We start from the raw sequence: 19,074 nt of genomic DNA, 5'->3' as shown, positions 1-19,074 counted from the left end.
AGGAAGTTATGACTACCAGTGCTTATCGAATCACACAAATTTTCAGAGGTTGTGAGACTTTGTGCAAAGTATAGGAGAAACAGCAAATCATTAAAGGTAATTTGGTTTATCTTCTTTCTTGATAGGTGAACATTATACCATTGATTGCCAAAGCAGATACGATTTCTAAGAATGATTTACCGAAGTTTAAGAGCAAGATAATGAGTGAGTTGAGGAGTAATGGCATTCAGATATATCGTTTCCCATCAGATGAGGAAATTACTGGTCAAACGAACTCCTCAATGAATGTAAGCTTCTGTTTGTTTTACATGTGGGAATGTAGACACAAGTTATAAGTAGAAATATTAGTAATATGTTTTATTTACACTTCATTATGACAAAGAGAAAATACAACATGTTTTTTTTTTTTTTTCCTCCAAGAGCTAATTTGAGGAGGGGGTTTTCTGGATCTTGAAAATGATTTTCATGGATCAGTTTTGTTTGCACAGGTTTGGACTTAATTCATACGTTCACAGATGCGTGCAGGTGACCTGTGTGTCAATTTTAGAGCAGGTTCATCAGTAGCAAATACCCATATTCTTGATTTCTTATCCCACCTCCTCCTCACCTTCTGTCCCTTCCTCTCCGGCCCTGAACAGCAACTAACTTATGTTCTATATTTTGATTTCTCTCTTCTATTTGTTATGAATGAAATGTATTTTGTCGCATCTGGTTTTGTTCACTTAGAGTGGTTTTAAATGTATCACGGCAGGCATCATTGCTTTATTATTTTTAAATTAACATCATCTTTATATGCGTATAGCGCATTTTGCTGATCCATTCATCATCGATAAATATATTAGTGGTTTGCAACTTTAGGCTGTTATAAAGTGTACCTCCGGATTCGAATGTGTACAATTGTTCACAAGCAAATACTGTTCTTTTCTGCTGAGTTCATGCATGATCACATGTTAACGGTGTCTAATCGTTTGAACACACTGTTTTGAATGTGGCTGCTCCAGCATAAATTCAACAGTATTTCCGGTTCCTTCACTTCGTCTTGATTTCCATTTTCTGAATTTTTAATTTGAGCCCAATTAGAGGGTCCCATTGTGATTCAGGTTTATTTCCCTGACGCCTGGTCACGTGGAGTGCTGTTTCATGTGCTTGCTGTCTGTTGGACCCTTCGTCCATTTTAAAATATTGCGTCTTTCATGCAGCATGAGTTCTTTATATGTTTTTTTGTGCAGATTTCATAGGAGATATATGACTTGCACATTTTGCCTCCTATTTGCAAGGGAGTCTTTTGAGAAAGCTTAATTTATCTGCTTTTTCCATTTCTTTTTTTTTTTCCTTAAAAAACAGTTATTTATTTACTTACTGTTTTACTTGAAAGGCAGATCTACACAGAGGGAAAGGCAGAGAAAGAGAGACAGAGAGAGACAGAGAGAGAGACAGAGAGAGGGAAATCTTACATCCGTTGGTTCACTCCCCCAAATGGCTGTAACAGATGGGGTGGACCAGACACAAACCAAGAGGCAGGAACTTCTCCCAAGGTCTCTCTCATGGGTGCAGCTGAGTTTTCAGGCTCATTACCAGGGAGCTGGATGAGAAGTGGAGCATCTGGGTTTCAAACTGGCATCCATATGGAATGCTGGCCTTGCGTGGTGGCTTAACCTGTTATACCATAATGCTGGCGCCATCTGCTTTTTCGCTTTTGAGGCTTATGTTTTTGGTGCTGTATCTGCGACAGACCGACTCGGCCAGGAGCAATCAGTTCGAGGGGAACAGAACCCTGGGAACAGTGGGCAAGGATTTGGCAAGTGACAAACAGACACAACAATTCAAGGCAGTTGTATCTGAGTACAGTTTGCAGAAGCAAACCATCAACTTATATACAATAGATTATTGCAAAGGAACGTTCTTTTTGTTTATTCACGTGATTACGTTTCTACAAACAATTATTCCAGGGAGATAAGAGGGCTGTTGAGAAAAGATTGTTCTCTGAATAATAACCTGGTGACAGACTGCGGTTGCTATTTCTTGTGGACGCAGTTTGGCACCAGTTGCAGTTTTAATCAGTAAATAGTTAGCTCTCATTGTGCTTTACATTGGTTTTAATATCAACCTGACTATTTTTCTTAGTTTTTCTTCCTGTATGGGTTTTTTTTTTTTAAGATTTATTTATTTATTTAAGATAGGGGTCTGGTTGTCACAGGCGGCGCCAAGGTTAGAGCCCAGACTTGAGGAGAGCAGGTGGGAGCTGGCAAGCCGAGATAAGCAAGGAATGTGTAGTCCTCCCTCACTCACCTCTCAAGCTGTTGTAAATTGTGTCCCCCTGGAAGTTATGTCAAACTGCCCCTAAAGAAAACTTTGTGATTGTACCGCTTGGGGGCTGCACTCTGCAGTCGAGTCGATGCAGCACCATGACGTAAAAGGTCTGTGCCAGAGCTTGTGACTGCTTCTGTATAAATAAAGCAGACAGCTTTCTCGCATGGTCCACAGTGATCTTGGAACTGTAGTGGTCTGTTTCTTCTCTCTACGCCTATTTCACGCACCCTTCTCAAGCTCCGAACTCACCTGGAGCTGGACTCCGGCACAATTCCATCATAACAGCTTTTATGAAACAGAATCTGGATATTTCTGTATCTGCATCTAAGTTCTGCCAGATCATAAGTATATTGGAGAATATCCCTTCACATCTTGTTGAAAACCCACTCTTAGCAACAATTTTCTTTCTTTGATCATCATCTTCCTAGGTATCCTGTTGCATACACTTTATTTTTCAGACACCACTGACCTGGAAAAAGTTCCCGTCATGATTCAGAGAGACCCCCTTTTTACATACAATCACAGTTAGAATTCATAGGGACATGTTTGATACTGATTATAAGCACATGTTATGGAATTTATACATTAACTGATAATAATATCTTAGTTGGTTTTAGCACCATTTTCTTATATTGGAGTTAAAAGTGGTTTGGCTCCCATTTTCTCAATATGTCTCTGTGTTTTTAGGTAAAGATAGTGTGAAAAGAATTATGTCTGCTGAAAATCTTACTTTTCTTTTTTTTTTTCCCCTCCAATGTGACATCTTGCACATATTCTGCAGTTATGGACTTAGCCTGAGGTCAACGCCAGCAGGTATTTGCTGCCAACTGCTGAGATCTGATGAGTGGATGTGCTTTAATTAAATGTATTATGACATTCTCACCTTTTAGTTTTTGTAATGGTATCATGTTAGTATGAGAAAATTCCATTAATAATATTCTTATTTTCTAGGCACTATTACCTTTTGCTGTGGTAGGTAGCACGGAAGAGGTAAAAGTTGGAAAAAGAATGGTCAGAGGCCGTGACTATCCCTGGGGAGTTTTGCAAGGTAAATGACGAAAGAGATGAAAAAGAGCAGGGACCAGGATAACCAAGTTAAATGTATCCTATGTCATCTGTAACCTCAAAAGAGCGTTGTATTTTGTTTTTTTTAATGGCTGAGTAATATTCCATGGAGTAGATGAACCATAGCTTTCTTATCCAGTCTTCCGCTGATGGGCATTTCGGTTGCTTCCATGTTTTTGCAATTACTGATTGTGCTGCTATGAGCATAGGGGTGCATGTTGGCTTCTCATAAAACAGGTTCTTTGTGGCCAAATGGGCTAAACTGGAAACCATAATGCTAAGGGAAATGAGCCAATCCCAAAAGGTCAGATACCACATGTTTGCCTTAATTTAAGAGGATATGATGTTATGCAGAACATGTTATTTTATGTATATTATGTTATATGTTGTGTATAAACTAAAACTGAATTGACAATGAGGTGATCACAGAAGATGGTTAAGAAATTGCAATTGCTTTTAACATACTGGTTACTCAATACTATAGCTATTAGTTACACAACGAAGTTAATTGTTGCTGAGGGCATGTTGGAGCCTTTAATTGATCGGGTTGATAATCTGATGGTTCTGCCCTCGGACCGGACGGGGTCTCCCCAGGAAGCTGAGGAACTAGATTGGACTATAAGATGTTGGACTCTATGTTTAGTTTATGCTTGCAAAGAGGGAATCTCAATTGTACTTGATGAGTGGATATGCAACAAGGTGGAATATTCCACATGGGGGAAGGGCGGGGGGAGGGGAGGGGTGATTCCCAGTTCCAACGAAACTGTATCACATAATACAATGTAATCAATGAATAAAAAAATAAAATAAAATAATAATAACAAAAAATAGTATTGTAATCTGAGAACTATGGCTAACTCTTTCTGACCTGTAAATTGGCAGTCACTAATGAGACACAGGTTATATTTCATTTAAGCTGATGCGGTTCATCCTCAGGAAGTTGTCACATTAGGCCTGTGGATGAAATATGGAGGTAAAGCATCATCCTCTTGCTCATCCTGTGGGTCCTGATTAGCCCTACCTGTGTGTGTAGGTCATGACATTCAGAATAGAGGGAAGCAATGTGAATTTGAGCACAACAAAAGCATAAATACTGAAGCTTACATTCATCACATATACACATAGCAATGTATATAATCTAAAGCCATTTTATTGATCACAAGCATACACTATGACAAGCTAGTTTTAAAACATTTGATTATGATTTACCTTTGATAAATTGCTCCATTCACAGCTACATTAGTTATTTAGTATCATGATGAGGTGAAACCAGGTAATGTACAGTAATTTATTATCTAGTTCATATACAATGAAGATTGGATAAGGGCTGATTTTTAACTTACTGATTTCTATGACACTTTCAGTGTTTCAAAATTATGAAACATAGTAGAAACATTTTAATATATTGCTATATGTTGTACTGCATATAACATTATATAATATAAAGTAAATTTTATGGTAAAATGTGATCACCATTTTATATACAAAAATGACAAGTGATTTGTAATCTTTCAGAAATAGTAAACTCTAGAGAAAGTCACATGGATTTTTAACATGGATTGTTTTTTTAATTAAAGCATTTCCAATGAACAAAGTGTATGTAGGTTTCATGTACAACATATTTGAAATATGTATTTGTTTTTGAATGGCTAACTTTAAGTTATCAACATAAAAATGAGCCTTATGTTTGTAGTGAGAATACTTAACATATACTCAATATTGAATTTTTCAAGAATGCAGTGTATTAGCAATAGACCCATGATGTACAATAATTGTCTTGACTTTCTCTTTTATTTAACAAGAATATTGTATCCTTTGGCTCAAATCTCCTTTATCCAGTACTCTATCCAACTCCTGGTAACCATGGTTCTATTGACTACTTCTCTAAGGTCCACTTTTTAGTATTCTACATATAGCTGAAATCATGCCATATTTGCCTGTCTCTGGCTTATTTCAAAGCTGAATGGTCTCCAGGTTTACCCATTTTGATACAGAGGACAGAATTTCCTTTTTTTTTTCTTTTTTTTTTTTTTTTTTGAGATTGAATGCTATTTCATTGTGCTAATTTGAAAGTGGAGCAATTGTGACTCAAAAGTGGCACTCAGATATGCAATAGTGACATTGCAGGTGGAAGCTTAGTTCACTGTTCCACAAGGCCTGTCTAAACTACCTATTTCTGAAAGAAGTATGTGTGCTAGTAGTATTATATTACAGTCTGTATTTATCTTAAAGATTTCTTAATATTTGCTTCAGATAGATAAATAGTCTGATGTTGGACACAAATATATTTAGATTGATCATATCCTTTAAAAATATTTTTGGATGGAAATGCAATGAGTCAGCTGTGCAGAGAGACCTTCCACTCTCAGGTTCACTCCCAGATAATCACAGTCGTTGGGACTGGGTTAGGGTTACAGTTAGGAGCTGGAAAATCAATCCAGCTGTGCCGTGTGAGTGGCAAAAGTCAACTATTCTACATTAGCAGGGAGCCAGAGCCAGAAGCTGACACTTGGTATTAAATTCAAATATCTGCAGGAGCTTATTTTTTTTTTAAGATGTATTCATTTTTTTTATGGGAAAGGCAGATCTAGAGAGAGAAGGAGAGACAGAGAAAAAGGTCTTTCATCCACTGATTCACTCCCCAAATGGCCACAATGCATACAGCTGAGCTGAACTGAAGCCAGCAGCAAGAAACTTCTGGATTTCCCGCATGGATGCAGTATACCAAGTCTTTGGGTCATCCTAAAATACCTTCCCAGGTCACAGGCAGGGACCTGATGGGAAGTGGAGTAGCCAGGTTATGAACTGGTGTCCATACGGAATTCCAGCACTTGCAAGGGGAGAGTTAGCCAATTGAGCCATAGTTCTGGGCCGGCTGTCTTAACTGATACCTTAACCACTAGGCTAAATGTGTGTCCTATTTGATGAAATTTTTCTTTCTCTTCTTTGTGTGACCTCAAAACAATCACTTGAGTTTTTGCAGTGACTTAGTATTGGCCATTGAAATATCATAAATATAACAAATAAATGGATTTTATAGCTAAAATATACATAATATCAAGGATTTTGTTATCAAAGTTTAATTTTCTTTAGTGAAATTAGAATACATACTTTATTAAAATCTGGGAAGGACTTCAGAGAGGTGCATATACCACGAACACCTGTAGTGCATACTATATACTGGTCAGACACTGATTTTACTATTTATTCTTTAGGCATTAAGTTTAAATAAAATTTGCTAATGTATAAACAAACAGTGCCTAAGAGTTGGTATGTGTCAGTAAATCCACTGTTACATGGTTAAAAGAACCATTGCTGTTAATTGCTTGTCTGTTACTATAAAGGTGGTTTTCATTCTTGTATTCTTTCAAGAAAGCTTCTTGAATCTCAACAATGAGTGTCGTGGATTTTCTTTTTGTCAGTGGAAAATGAAAATCACTGTGACTTTGTTAAGCTCCGAGACATGCTCCTTTGTTCCAATATGGAAGACCTGAAAGAACAAACCCACACTCAGCATTATGAATGTTTTAGGTACTTCAAACTGCAGTCGATGGGTTTCAGCGATTTGGGTCCAGACAACCAGCCAATTAGGTGAGTACAGAAATTGCTGCGACAACTAGATGGATAATTGAGAATGTTCTTACAGCCGCAGGGTATAATCATTTGGAAATGTAAATTATTTTACTTCTCTAATTCTGACCCATCCTTGATCTTTTAAAAAAATATTTATTTATTTTTTTTTTGGCTGGAAAGGCAAATTTACAGAGAACAGGAGATACAGGTAGGAAGATCTTCCATCCACTGGTTTACTCTCCAAGTGGCTGTAATTGCCACTATTGACCTTCTTCCAGGTCTCTCACATGGGCGCAGGGTCCCAAGTCTTTGGGCCATTCTCTACTGCTTTTCCAGGCCACAAGCAGGGAGCTGGAAGGGAAGTGGAGCATCCATGACACGAACAGGCACCCATATGAGAGCCCAGCAAGTGCAAGGTGAAGATTTAGTCACTGGACCCTCATGCTGGGTCCCCATCCTTAATCTAGGTTTATGAGTCATTATAAGACTTCGATGGAAAGAGTAGAAGAGATCTAATGAAATGATCCATTTTAAGCTGAAATATATGTATCAAATGTATGTAGATATTGAAATATATCTAAGACATTTTTGTTGATTTTCATATTTATATGAAGTAATTTATATGAAGCAGAGGACTGGGGAAGAGATTGTTGAATAATCAAAAGACCGGTAAGGGATACTAAGAAAGTTTGATGATGGCAAGAGGTGAAAAGCATCAATGCAATATTTTGGAAGCTAAGTGAAAAATACCTTAGAGGAGATGTCTTCAGTACTGTTAAAGAACAGTATTGTTGTGCTGTGACCCTAGAAGTATTTAAAAATTCTGGTACTCTTATACCCTACACATACGCATGTTACATATTGTGCTTCAATTTGTTTATCTTGTAATACAGAAATTGTCCTATTCTTTTAATATACCCAAGAAAATATTGACAAATGTCCTTTCATAGAACTAACCTACAAATATGTTTTTACATGTTTATTCATATGGACATTTTAATATGAGAATAACACATATACTCTTTTTAGCTTTCAGGAGACCTGTGAAGCCAAAAGGCAAGAATTCTATCATCAATACCATAGAGAAGAAGAACAGTTGAAACAAAGGTTTATGGAACGAGTAAGGGAGAAGGAAGCAGCATTTAAAGAAGCTGAGAAAGAGGTAAGTATTGCCGGTTCAATGATTTATATCAGCTTTTAATGGGCTCACTAATTTGGGAGTTAAAGATCAGTTGATATTTTTGAGGATATGTGACATACTTCAAAAGTTACCCATTCTCCATGAAGGATTTAAACGTCAGTTTTATAAAATTATAGTTCTGTATTATTTCTAGAGCATTTGGGGCAATTTCACACATCTGACTTGCTGTGCTGGGATTAGGTTCCGAGGTTTCAGGTAGCTCCAGTTTTGTAGCTTTATGGGTTCCAGTTTCCCCACCAGAGAAATGGCTTGATGTTTCATACCTGCAGCTTACCCACTTTGGACTTCCTTGTTGGTTGCTCTGTGCTCTGGAGGTTCTCCCATTCCTATTGCTACATAAGACATTGCCCTGGTGGGAATTCAATGCAGTGACTGTGTCCCCTGTCCATGGGATAATGTCTATGAAGTCCTTTGAAATATAGAGACATTCATGGTTGCACAGCTCTTGCCTGCGTGTCGACAGAATTAGTACCATGTATATGTTGCCAGAATCTTGACTCGTACCTTGAACAGAAATTCGATGAGTCATACCTGGCCTCCTCTGAGTGACTGCTGTGGTGGTCGGGGTACTTTACTGAAACCTGGGGAGTAGAATGGAGCAGAGCAATGAACGCTGAAGTCCCTCAGGGATCTCTCCAGAAATCTTGCTGTTAAAACCCTGGTTCACCTTGCAAGATCTCTGAAAATTCATTTCTACTGGTCTTGATGAATAGAACCTGGCTACCTTACAGCTTCACTCATCTCTTTGGCAAATTTTCACTTGAGAACATCTTTAGAATCATCTCTTGGAATGATTTTTTTTAAAGTTGTGAGCAGCACCAGCTTTGGGGTGTTCAAAATCTTACTGCTTCTTTCATTCAAATTATAATTTCATCTTTCAATCATTTTTCTCATTTTTTACTGAATACAGCAAAAGAAGTCATACAGCACTGTGTTTTACTCCTTAGATGTTTATTCTGCCAGGCAATTTGGCTGGCTTGTTACTGCTCAGATTTGCCCAGAACAATGCCTTAGGCTGAGAAAGAATTCATCCGTGTTATTGCAGTTATACAGCGAACATGGACGTTAGTCAAGTTTCAGAAACCTTCTTGCTTGTTTCTGTCTGAAACCTCATTAAAATTGCACTTACTATCTGTATTTCTGTCCACCATCCTTAGGAATGTCTGAGAAGCTTCAGATTTTCCCTGTTTCCCCTAACTCTTCCACCTCCTCCTCCTCCTCCTCTTTCTTCTTCTTTTAAGATTTATTATTTTTATTGGAGCTGATCCAAAGCCAGGAGCCTGGAGCTTCTTCTGGGTCTCCCACATGGGTGCAGGGTTCCAAGGCTTTGGGCTGTACTCTACTGCTTTCCCAGGCCACAGGCAGGGAGCTGGATGGGAAATAGAGCTGCTGGGACACGAACTGGAACCCAAATGGAATCCTGGCTCATGCAAGGCAAGGACTTTAGCCACTAGGGTACCCACTAGGCCCAGTGCTTAAACTTTTAATACTGCCCCGAAGCTTGTATCAGCAGACTAATTATTGGAACTTCAATAGCTTCATAGCCTGTACCATTCTTCCTTAAAAGCTTTGCTGAAAATGGAGTACAGCATTTACACAGTAGGGCAGGAGAGGGAGATTAGCATCTTGTTTTGGAGCTATGAGCCCATCCAACCACTGCCATGAGACCCAGCACATGTTAAAGTCCAAAGGTAGTTACCAGGTGTGCTCAAGGATAGAGCTTCTGGGTTTGCTTGGCTTTGTGCAGTGGCCTGTGTTGCAGTGTGGGTTATGCTCAAGGCAGTCTGTCATTATGGGCCTAGGATGGACCTGGCAGGCACTCCTAGAGATTCACAGGGTCTCGTGGCTGTGGGAACCAATTGTTCCCCAGATTCGGCAACAAGGAGACTCCTTTAACATCCTCTTCTATCCTTGGGTACACAGCAGAGAGCCATGGGATTGTGTCTTTGGATTTAGTGATGGGTTGGTGAAGTCCAGCACTGGGCACATCTTACCGGTCTCTGTCCTTAGGCAAGTGCATGTTGATAGAACGTTTAGACTTGCCCCAGCACTCGGCATAAGACTGAACCCTGGTGAAATGGATTTGTTTTGATGTGTATCACTGCCAGTTTCTTATAGACCTGGTGGGCAGCTTGACAGTTGCAGAATACTTAATGACTGAGAGATCCAGGTATGACCCACTTACTGTCTGCCTGGGCAGCTGACAGACTCTGGTTCCCTCCTGCTTTCATGAGCAGACAGGAAAAAACCATAGGACTATTCTGGGTCTCAATGCCAAATTGCTAAAACCCAACATTGTAGGATCATTAGGACAGCAGGTAAAGAACCAATATCAAGTTATTAGAGTTCAAGGGGGAGCTGAGAATGCAAGGGGGTATAAATAATATTCAAAGAAATAATGATGGAAACCTTCCCAAGCCTAGAGAAAAATTCAGCTATCCAGGAATAAGGAAGGTCAAAGGTCAAATTCAGTCACGTTTTTCCTGAGAGATATAATTAAACTCTCCAAGGTTAAACATAAACATAAAGGGAGGATTCTCAGTGCTCCAAGAAGAAAGAAGTGAACACACAAATGATTCACAATACACAAGGATGTAGACTTCTTAGCAGAAAGCCTTCTGTCTAGAAGTAGGGTTTAGTGCCAACTAAGAATATTGTTCCTAACCCATTTTTTTTTAAAGCGCATCATTTATTGGAATGACAGAGGCAGAGGAAAGCATAACAATGATAACAATCAATGTTTATCTATTGCATGTATTGTTTTTTCATATTATATATATATTTTTTATTAATTATTTTGCATTATTTGACAGTTTCATAGGCTCTGGGAATCCCCCCACCCCTCCGCACGCCCCTCCCCCCGGTGGATTCCTCCACCTTGATGCAGTATTACAGTTCAAATTCAATCAAGATTCTTTCCTTGCAAACATATACCAAGCATAGAGTCCAGCTACTTATTGTCCAGATGGGTTGAACAGTTTCTTGGGGAGACCATTTCTGGTCCGAAGCCTAACCCATTTTTGAGCTAAGAGAGAGAGATAAAGATATTTCTAGCAGGAAAAAAATCAATTACCCTCACTGGATTTGTCTTAGAGAAACAGTAGTTATGCTTCTCAAAACTAAAGCAAAAAAAATGTTAATATATATATGAAAATTCATAGATATTTCACGTTTAATAGTACCTACAAAAATTACAGCACTGTGATATTATAAACATGGTATATAAACTACTCCTACCTTTAGTTTGAAAAATAGAAAAAGTAATATCTACATTATATTGCCAAGGCATAGGCAATATTGAAAGTGGTAAAATGGAGTACCCCAAATTGAAAATGTGGGGAAGAGTGAAGGACTGGTGTTGAATTTTTTTTTATTAGTAATTCTAACCTCTCTGCTTTTTTGATCAAGTCATTCCCTGTCAGTTTCCTCCACCTGTAAAGATAGGCCATAGAATGAACATGAAACAATGGGATAAAGATTTCTTGTAACATTGAAAGAGTATCCTAGAGTATCCTATTTCTATGAGAGAAAACAAATTTTAAAAGTAAAATAGAAGGGGAAAGATCCAAAATAGTGAAAAGAGACAAGGAAGGTCATTGTATTATGCTAGATGGTTCAGTCCAGCAAGAGGAAACAAAAGTCGTAAGTATTCATGTACTCAATGTCAGAGCACCCAAGTCAATAAAGCAAATATAAGCAGACCTAAAGGGATAGATAAAATCCCAGCACAATAATTGTAGGGGATTTGACACCTGACTTGCAGAAGTCTTTATCAAGAAAGACAATCGTAACAGAGTTAACTTGTACTGTATAAATGTTGAACTTAATAGACATTTACAGAGCATTCCATCTAACAGCTACCGGATGTACATTCTGTTCAACTCGTCTGAAAGATCATATCGTAGTTCACAATATATCTTTTTTTTTTTTTAATATCGCCAAGGAAATAATCTAATGGTGTATATTTCACACTTCATCATCACCATGAAGTTCTACCTTGTAGACTTGCATTGGCTATACATGCAGAAGATTAAATTAATTAGAAAGGATGATTCCTTTATTAAAGGTTTTAGATGTAAAGGCAAAGATATATTTACACATTTTATATAGTAGCTATGTGGCTAACTTGGAATTCATGTGTATGTTTTGTTGACATTAAATGGAAATCCTGCATGGAAATACTGTTTTTATCTCAATAAATTGAAGTGACCGACAGACAAAGTAAAGCATAAAACTGGCTAATATAACTCATCATTAGAGAAATTCAGATCAATATCATATTGGATTATCACCTCACTATTGTTAGAATGGCTATTTAAAAAAGAAAGTACTAATGATGGCGAGATTATGGAGAAAAGAGTATTTCTAGTTTGTGGCCTGGCTGCCCTCCTTCTGATACAGCTCACTGCTTAAGGCCTTGGGAAAGAAAGCAGTCGAGGTGGCCCAAGGCCTATGGACCCTGCACCCACATGGGAGGCCTGGCAGAAGCTCCTGGCTCACAGCTTTGGATAAGTTCAGCTCTGGCCATTGCGCCATTTGGTGAATGAATCAGCAGATGGAAGACCGTCCCTCTCTGTCTCTTCTCTCTCAGTAAAAAATCTTTTTAAATAAAATTAAATACATTTTAAACATGAGTATTTGAAATTGTCTGATAATCGTGAAAGACAACCATGTTGTTTGAGGTGTTCTGCCACACTGTTCTTCGAGTCACAGCTGTACATTTATTTCTCAGTTACAGGACAAATTTGAGAACCTTAAAAGAATTCAGCATGAAGAAATGATGAGGCTTGAGGAAGAGAAAAGACAACTGGAGGAAGACATAATAGATTTTTATAAAATGAGAGCTACCTCTGAAACATTACAGGCACCCATGTGTACCAACATAAAAAAGGACAAAGATCGTAAGAAATAGTCTTTTCTGGGGTGGGCATTTGGCACAATGTTGAAGACACCACTTGGATGCCTGGATTTAACTCTGAGACTGTCTTTTAAAATATCTTTTTTCATTTGAAAAAACACACACACAGAGTGAGCAAGAGAAACAGAGATCTTCAATCTGCTGACTCACTCCTCAAATCGTCACAAATCCAAGAGAGGGCCAGGCTGAAGCCAGGAACCAGGAACTTCATACTGGTGTCCCATGTGGTTGGCAGGGCTTCATGTAATTGGGTCATTCACTGCTGCATTAGTGGGAAGCTGGACTGGAGGTGGAACCACTGTACTAGACCCAGCACTCAATATATTTAGCTAGCATCACAGGTGGTGACTTAACTCACTGCACCACAGTCCTCCTACTCCATCTTCATTCCAGCATCCTGATAGTGGTTACCTGGTAGATATTGAGTGATGTTGTAGTACTTGTTAACTCATGTGGGAGAACCTGTGTGGAGTTGCAGGCTTTGACCTGTCCCAATTCTAGCAGCTGCAAGCATTTGAGAAGTGAGAGAGTAGATGGAAGAGCTTTCTTTTTCTTTCTGCTTTTAAAATAAATACACACATATTTTAAAAACATTCTTACCATCTGTCTGTTATACAGCTCCACTATTCTATATTCGTTTACCTCTGAGATTGTATTCATAACATTTATCTCTGAGTACAGTTCTAATATTTACTTTTTTTGATTTTTGTGTTTTTCCCAAGTAAACTGTGAACTCATTCTAAACTGCTTTTCCTTGTTGCTGTTACATGTCATATCCCTAGTACTTTGGTCATAGATTAGCACAAAAGTATTACTTGGTAAATATCTCTCAAGATGAAAAAAATCAAAGGAATATTAAGAGACTTCAAAAAGTTTATGGAAAGGTATAATTCTTAAAAATCATAAAAGAATTTCAACTTTTTGCGCCAAGTGCAGTTTTCTTCAAGTTTCATTTTCTATGAGTTTGTTTAGGTAACCTCTGGCATCTTTAAACACTATTTTCTGTGCATCCATTTCTGAACCTAATACTCCAGAGCGATGCTCCACTGTCAGAGGGTAAGTAGCACTGTCAGTAGTAGCTTTAATGTAGTCTTTAAATTGTGTTTATAAAATTCTCTGTGATGAAAACACCTGTCCCCAAAATGACTCTGATCAAGTTGGCAAGGTCTTCAAAATCTCTTCTAAATATGTGTATTTAAACACTTTTAAGCATGCTACAGCGCTGTCAACTGGTCCATCCATACAAATAGCACTGCTCTCAATTGCTTCATGATTTCCACTATTAGGAATTTAATACATTTCTTTCTAAATTGATAGCATTTTCAACTAGCAGATTACAGTGGCTATGTGTATGAGGTAATTGCTATTTTTGTCGATGCAAAAAATACAGAATGATTAAACTGATCTGATTAATATGTCCACTTTGTCTAATTATTTTGTGATAAGACATTTGAAATTGACTCATAGTAATTTCAAAATATGTCATATGTTATTGTTGGCTATAATCACTGGGGATTGTAAAGATTCAAACTTCCTGCTCTAACACATATGAAACTTCAAATAACAACTTCCTAATATTTTATTTCTTTCATTCCAGCCATTGTAAACCAAAATTCTACACTGAGTTCAGTTCTTTTTAATTTTATTTATTTAGTTTTTGTTTTCATGATATGGTTCCATAGGCACAAGGATTTCCCTTCCATTCCTCTCTGCCTGACCCCATACTATTACAATGGTATAGTTCTTCAACAATAGTCACAACTCCATCATTTTGTTATTTAACTGCATCATGACATTGTGGGTGTAGACCATGGTAGAATGTCCAGCATCTTATTGTCAAAACATATTCCACATAGACACTGACATTCTGTGGTGATTGTTTTAATTCACTTGGCATAATGTCTTCCAGGTTAATCCAGTTTGTCCAGCACCACAGAATTACCTTTCTAATGGCTGAAGCACACCCCACTGATCACACTTTATTTATTCTAGATGAACGATTAGGTTGATTCCTATAGTTTGGATATTGTGGAAAATGCTGCAGGGAACGTGGGAGCAAATATTTGTTTAGAACATAATTTCACTTCCTCTATAAATTCAGCTGGTAATGTAATTCTGTTTAGGTTTAGCTCATATTTCTCAGTGTCTGTGTTAATTACACTTCCACCAGTGAAACACAAGAATTCTCTGTATCCTACACAAAACATGATGCTTGTCATCTGTGATAAGCCCATTCTAATATGTGTGGCTTCATAGCTCATTGTGTCTTTAATTTGCATTTAGGGAATTATTAGTGATGTGTAGCATTTTCTCATGTACATGATACCTATGTGCATGTCTTCAATTGGAAATGTGCACTGAAGTGCTTTGCCCATTGGAGTTGGTTTTTGCTTGGTATTGAGTTTCCCGTATGTTTGGAATATTAGTTCCTTCTGAGACACACAGTTTTCATCTACTTTGTCCAATTCAGTGTTGTCTTTACTTTGTTGTTTCTATTGTTTTGCAGCAGATTTTTTATTTTGATGGAATCCCATTTGTCTATTTTGTCTTATAGCCTGTGATTTGAGGGTTAATATTAAAAAAAAAAAAGATTACCAAAACCAGTGTAGTGCTTTATGTTTGTTCTGGTAATTTCATACCTTTAGATTGTATATCCAAGATTTTCATGTATTTTGAGGGATTTTTTTAGATGGTGTGAAATAAGGGTCTCATTTCACTCTTCTGAATGTGGATTACAGTTTCCCCCAGTCCATTTGTTCAAAAGACTGCATTTTCTCCATTATATGTATTTGGACCTTATGCCCCAGATCTGTATTTTTCCCCTGTCAATCCACATGTTTGTGTTATGCCATTATCTGACACTATCTTTGCAATACATTCTAAATCCAGGGAGCAATGTCTCCTGATTTGTTCTTTGCTGATATACTGGTTTATTTGGGATCTTTTGTGCTACCCTATAATAATAGTATTATTTTTCTTTTTGAATAAATAATAACACTGGAAATTTTCTGTATTTTACCTTGAATCAGAAGATAGCTTGTGTAGTTGAAGTTGGAGCAAAACTAGTTATTTCAAATCCATGCATATGGCATATGCTTACATTTATTTTGTGTGTTCTTCAAGTTACTTAACCAGGCTCTGTCATCAGACCAGAGAGGGTATACCTAAGAAGCCGTTGAACTTGACTGGACAATAAGATGCTGGACTCTATGTTTGGTATACGCTTGCAATGGGGAAATCTCAACTGAACTTGAGCTGTGGTTATGCAACAAGGTGGAGGAATCCACCATGGTGGGAGGGTTTGGGGAGGGGTGGGGAGAACCCAAGTATCTATGTAACTGTGTCACATAATACAATGTAATTACTGAAGTTAAATAATAAATAATTAAAAAAAAATAATATTTCATGTGCTTAAAAATGCTGAGCAAGTGAGTGAGAAATCTCTTCCATTTCCCAAATGCCCACAGCAATCAGGGTTCTTTGGGGACTGGATGGAGGTAATCGATGTGAGGGGAGATTCTCTGTTCTTGTTTCCTGGATATGAGAATGGGGGAGCAGTATTGGAGGCTGCTGGTTTCGAGCATCAGCAACAGCGACTTGGGTTTGGTGGTACTGGATAGTCAGCCGAACATTCCCACATCAGTGCACTGGCAGTCTGTTGTATCCTTTGTTGTTACCGCATAGCTTCAGTAGGAATAGAGGTAAGGATAAGCACTGATGAGGCCAACTCTGGAGAACAGAGGTAAACAGACTCATCCTGCTACATCAGGGCTCACAGGAGGGAGCTGGGGTGGAGAGAATCCTTACTTGGAATCAGCTTGGTAACTGAGTGCTTTCCACCTGGGTCACCTTGAGTCCTTATTGGCAAGGGATCCATGACGGGAAGAGAAGAGCTGCCTGCCTCATACAACACAGCTTCACCAGTGGCCAACATGAAAGGCAACTTCAAATTGTGCTTTTGTAAGTGCTCTCTGCTTTCTTCATCTCGCAAATGGAGTACAAGAACGTGTGCATATAGTATCAGCTGTGCTTACCTCTGTTCTCCTTCAGCTTCGTACCTTTTGAAAGAAACTTTTTACAGACTCTCAGAGAATGCAGAAACTGGTAGGGCAGCATTGCATTCGTGGGCAGTAGCGATGTCCTGAAACATGAGCAGATTGGTCAGTCTCAGCAAGTAAACCCCGCACTCTCCGGAGGTTCCCCCAGGATAATAAAAACAGTGACTTGTACAACAATATGAGAGCCTCAGCATAGACTTTGAATATTTTAAACACATGCAGAATGGGGATTTTTTCAGGACTGACCTCCCTGGGGAGGTGGACTTTGGAGACATTGATATAACCTGGTTAGGTCTTTTGGCATTAGCTATTGGGTATAAGCTCTTTTTTTAAAGATTTATTATTTTTTAAATTGAAAAGTCAGACATACAGAGAGAGAGAGAAACAGAGAGGAAGTTCGTCCTTCTGCTGATTCACTCCCCAAGTGGCTGTTAACGGCTGGAGCTGAGCCAATCTGAAGCCAGAGGTCAGGAACTTTTCTGGGTCTCCCACATGTATGCAGGGTCCCAAGGCTTTGGACCATGCTCAGCTGCTTTCCCAGGCCATAAGTAGGGAGCTGGATGGGAAGCAGGGCCACCAGGATTAGAACCAGTGCCCATATGGGATCCTGGCACGTGTACGACGAGGACTTTAGCCACTACGCTACTGCGCCACAAGCCAAAACACCAGATGCATTCAGCCATGCAGGAACTTTTATTCCAGCAGGGAAGATGGCCACTGTGGAGATGGAAGTGGAGGCAGAGAAAGAGAGTAAAAAGAGAGAAAGATCTCCTGTGATGGGGGCAGGAGGGGGCTCCAAGAAAAGAGTGGGAGAGCCAGAAGGGTGGCACACACATAGGAGTGCGTCTTTCTGGCTAGGGTTGGTTATCATGGGGCCATGAGGGATTGGCAGATAGGGCCACAGGCAGGTCACAAGCGATTGGTAGATGCAGTAGCCTCTGAGCCACCATGCCAGACCTTTCAAAGACCATTAAGCTTTGCCTGAAAAAAAGCACCAACAACACTTGTTGGCGAGGTTGCGGGGAAAAGGGAACCCTACTCCACTGCTGGTGGGGCTGCAGGCTGGTACAGCCTCTATGGCAATCAGTATGGAGAATATTCAAACAACTCAAATTCAACATACCGTATGATCCAGCAATAGCACTCCTAGGAATATATCCAGACACTTGTTTTATGAGAAACCAACATGCACTCCTATGCATTTTTTCCTTTTTAAAGAGAAAGGCAGAGTTGCACAGAGAGAAAGAGAGAGAGTGTGTCCATCTGCTGATTCACTCCCCAGATGACTACAATGGCCAGAGCTGAGTGAATCTGAAGCCAGGAGCCAGAAGCCTTCCAAGTCTCTAAGTATGTGCAGGGGTTCAAGGACTTGAACCATCCTCCTTTGCTTTCCCAGACCACAAGCAGGGAGTTGGATTGGAAGTGCAGCAGCTGGGACTTGAATCGATGCCCATATGAGATGCCAGCGCTGTATGCAGAAGTTTAACCTACTTACCACAGCGCCATCCTAAAAAGTTGTATTTCTTTAACCTATCACACTGGCAATTGCTTAAGGACTAATCCTGGAAGTGGAGAGCATGATGTATAACAACTTCTCTGACAGTCCTTAAAACAATAGCCTCTTGGACTCATGAAATCCATACGCAAAATCAGAAATGTGGACAAGTGTGACTGGGCACACAACCACCAATCCATTGCGTGGTACCAACTCCCTCATCTGGGGAGAGCCCTCACATGCCTCTGCATGGCCTGTCCCCCTTATTAGTCTATTCCCCAGGCTGGGAAGGCAAGCAGGCTGCCAAGGGGAAGCCAAGGCAACAGAGCATGGAAAGAAAATGTGAGGTGGGAAGAGAAATGGAGAAGTGAAGAACAGTGCTCACGTTTACCAGGAAGAGGCAGAGACAACCTGGATACTCAGTGCTCCAGGCAGATGCTGCTTATAGTTTTCA

General features: G+C 39.1%; 1 protein-coding gene across 1 annotated transcript in view; it reads left to right on the top strand.

Annotated features, from left to right (window-relative positions):
• The window catches only part of SEPTIN14 (septin 14), a 32,647-nt gene extending 19,545 nt beyond the window's left edge, over positions 1 to 13,102 (top strand). The window contains exons 5-9 of the mRNA XM_004599408.2: positions 126 to 287; positions 3,262 to 3,358; positions 6,798 to 6,966; positions 7,978 to 8,110; positions 12,882 to 13,102. Coding sequence (XP_004599465.2) covers positions 126 to 287; positions 3,262 to 3,358; positions 6,798 to 6,966; positions 7,978 to 8,110; positions 12,882 to 13,061 — 741 coding nt within the window. The 3' untranslated portion in view covers positions 13,062 to 13,102. The remainder of the gene's footprint in view (positions 1 to 125; positions 288 to 3,261; positions 3,359 to 6,797; positions 6,967 to 7,977; positions 8,111 to 12,881) is intronic.
• The last annotated feature ends 5,972 nt before the right edge of the window (positions 13,103 to 19,074 follow it).

Source organism: Ochotona princeps, chromosome 24 (assembly GCF_030435755.1).
Source record: "Ochotona princeps isolate mOchPri1 chromosome 24, mOchPri1.hap1, whole genome shotgun sequence".
NCBI lineage: Eukaryota > Metazoa > Chordata > Mammalia > Lagomorpha > Ochotonidae > Ochotona > Ochotona princeps.
Note: the sequence above shows the minus strand (reverse complement) of the source record. Positions and strands in the feature narration are given on the sequence as shown.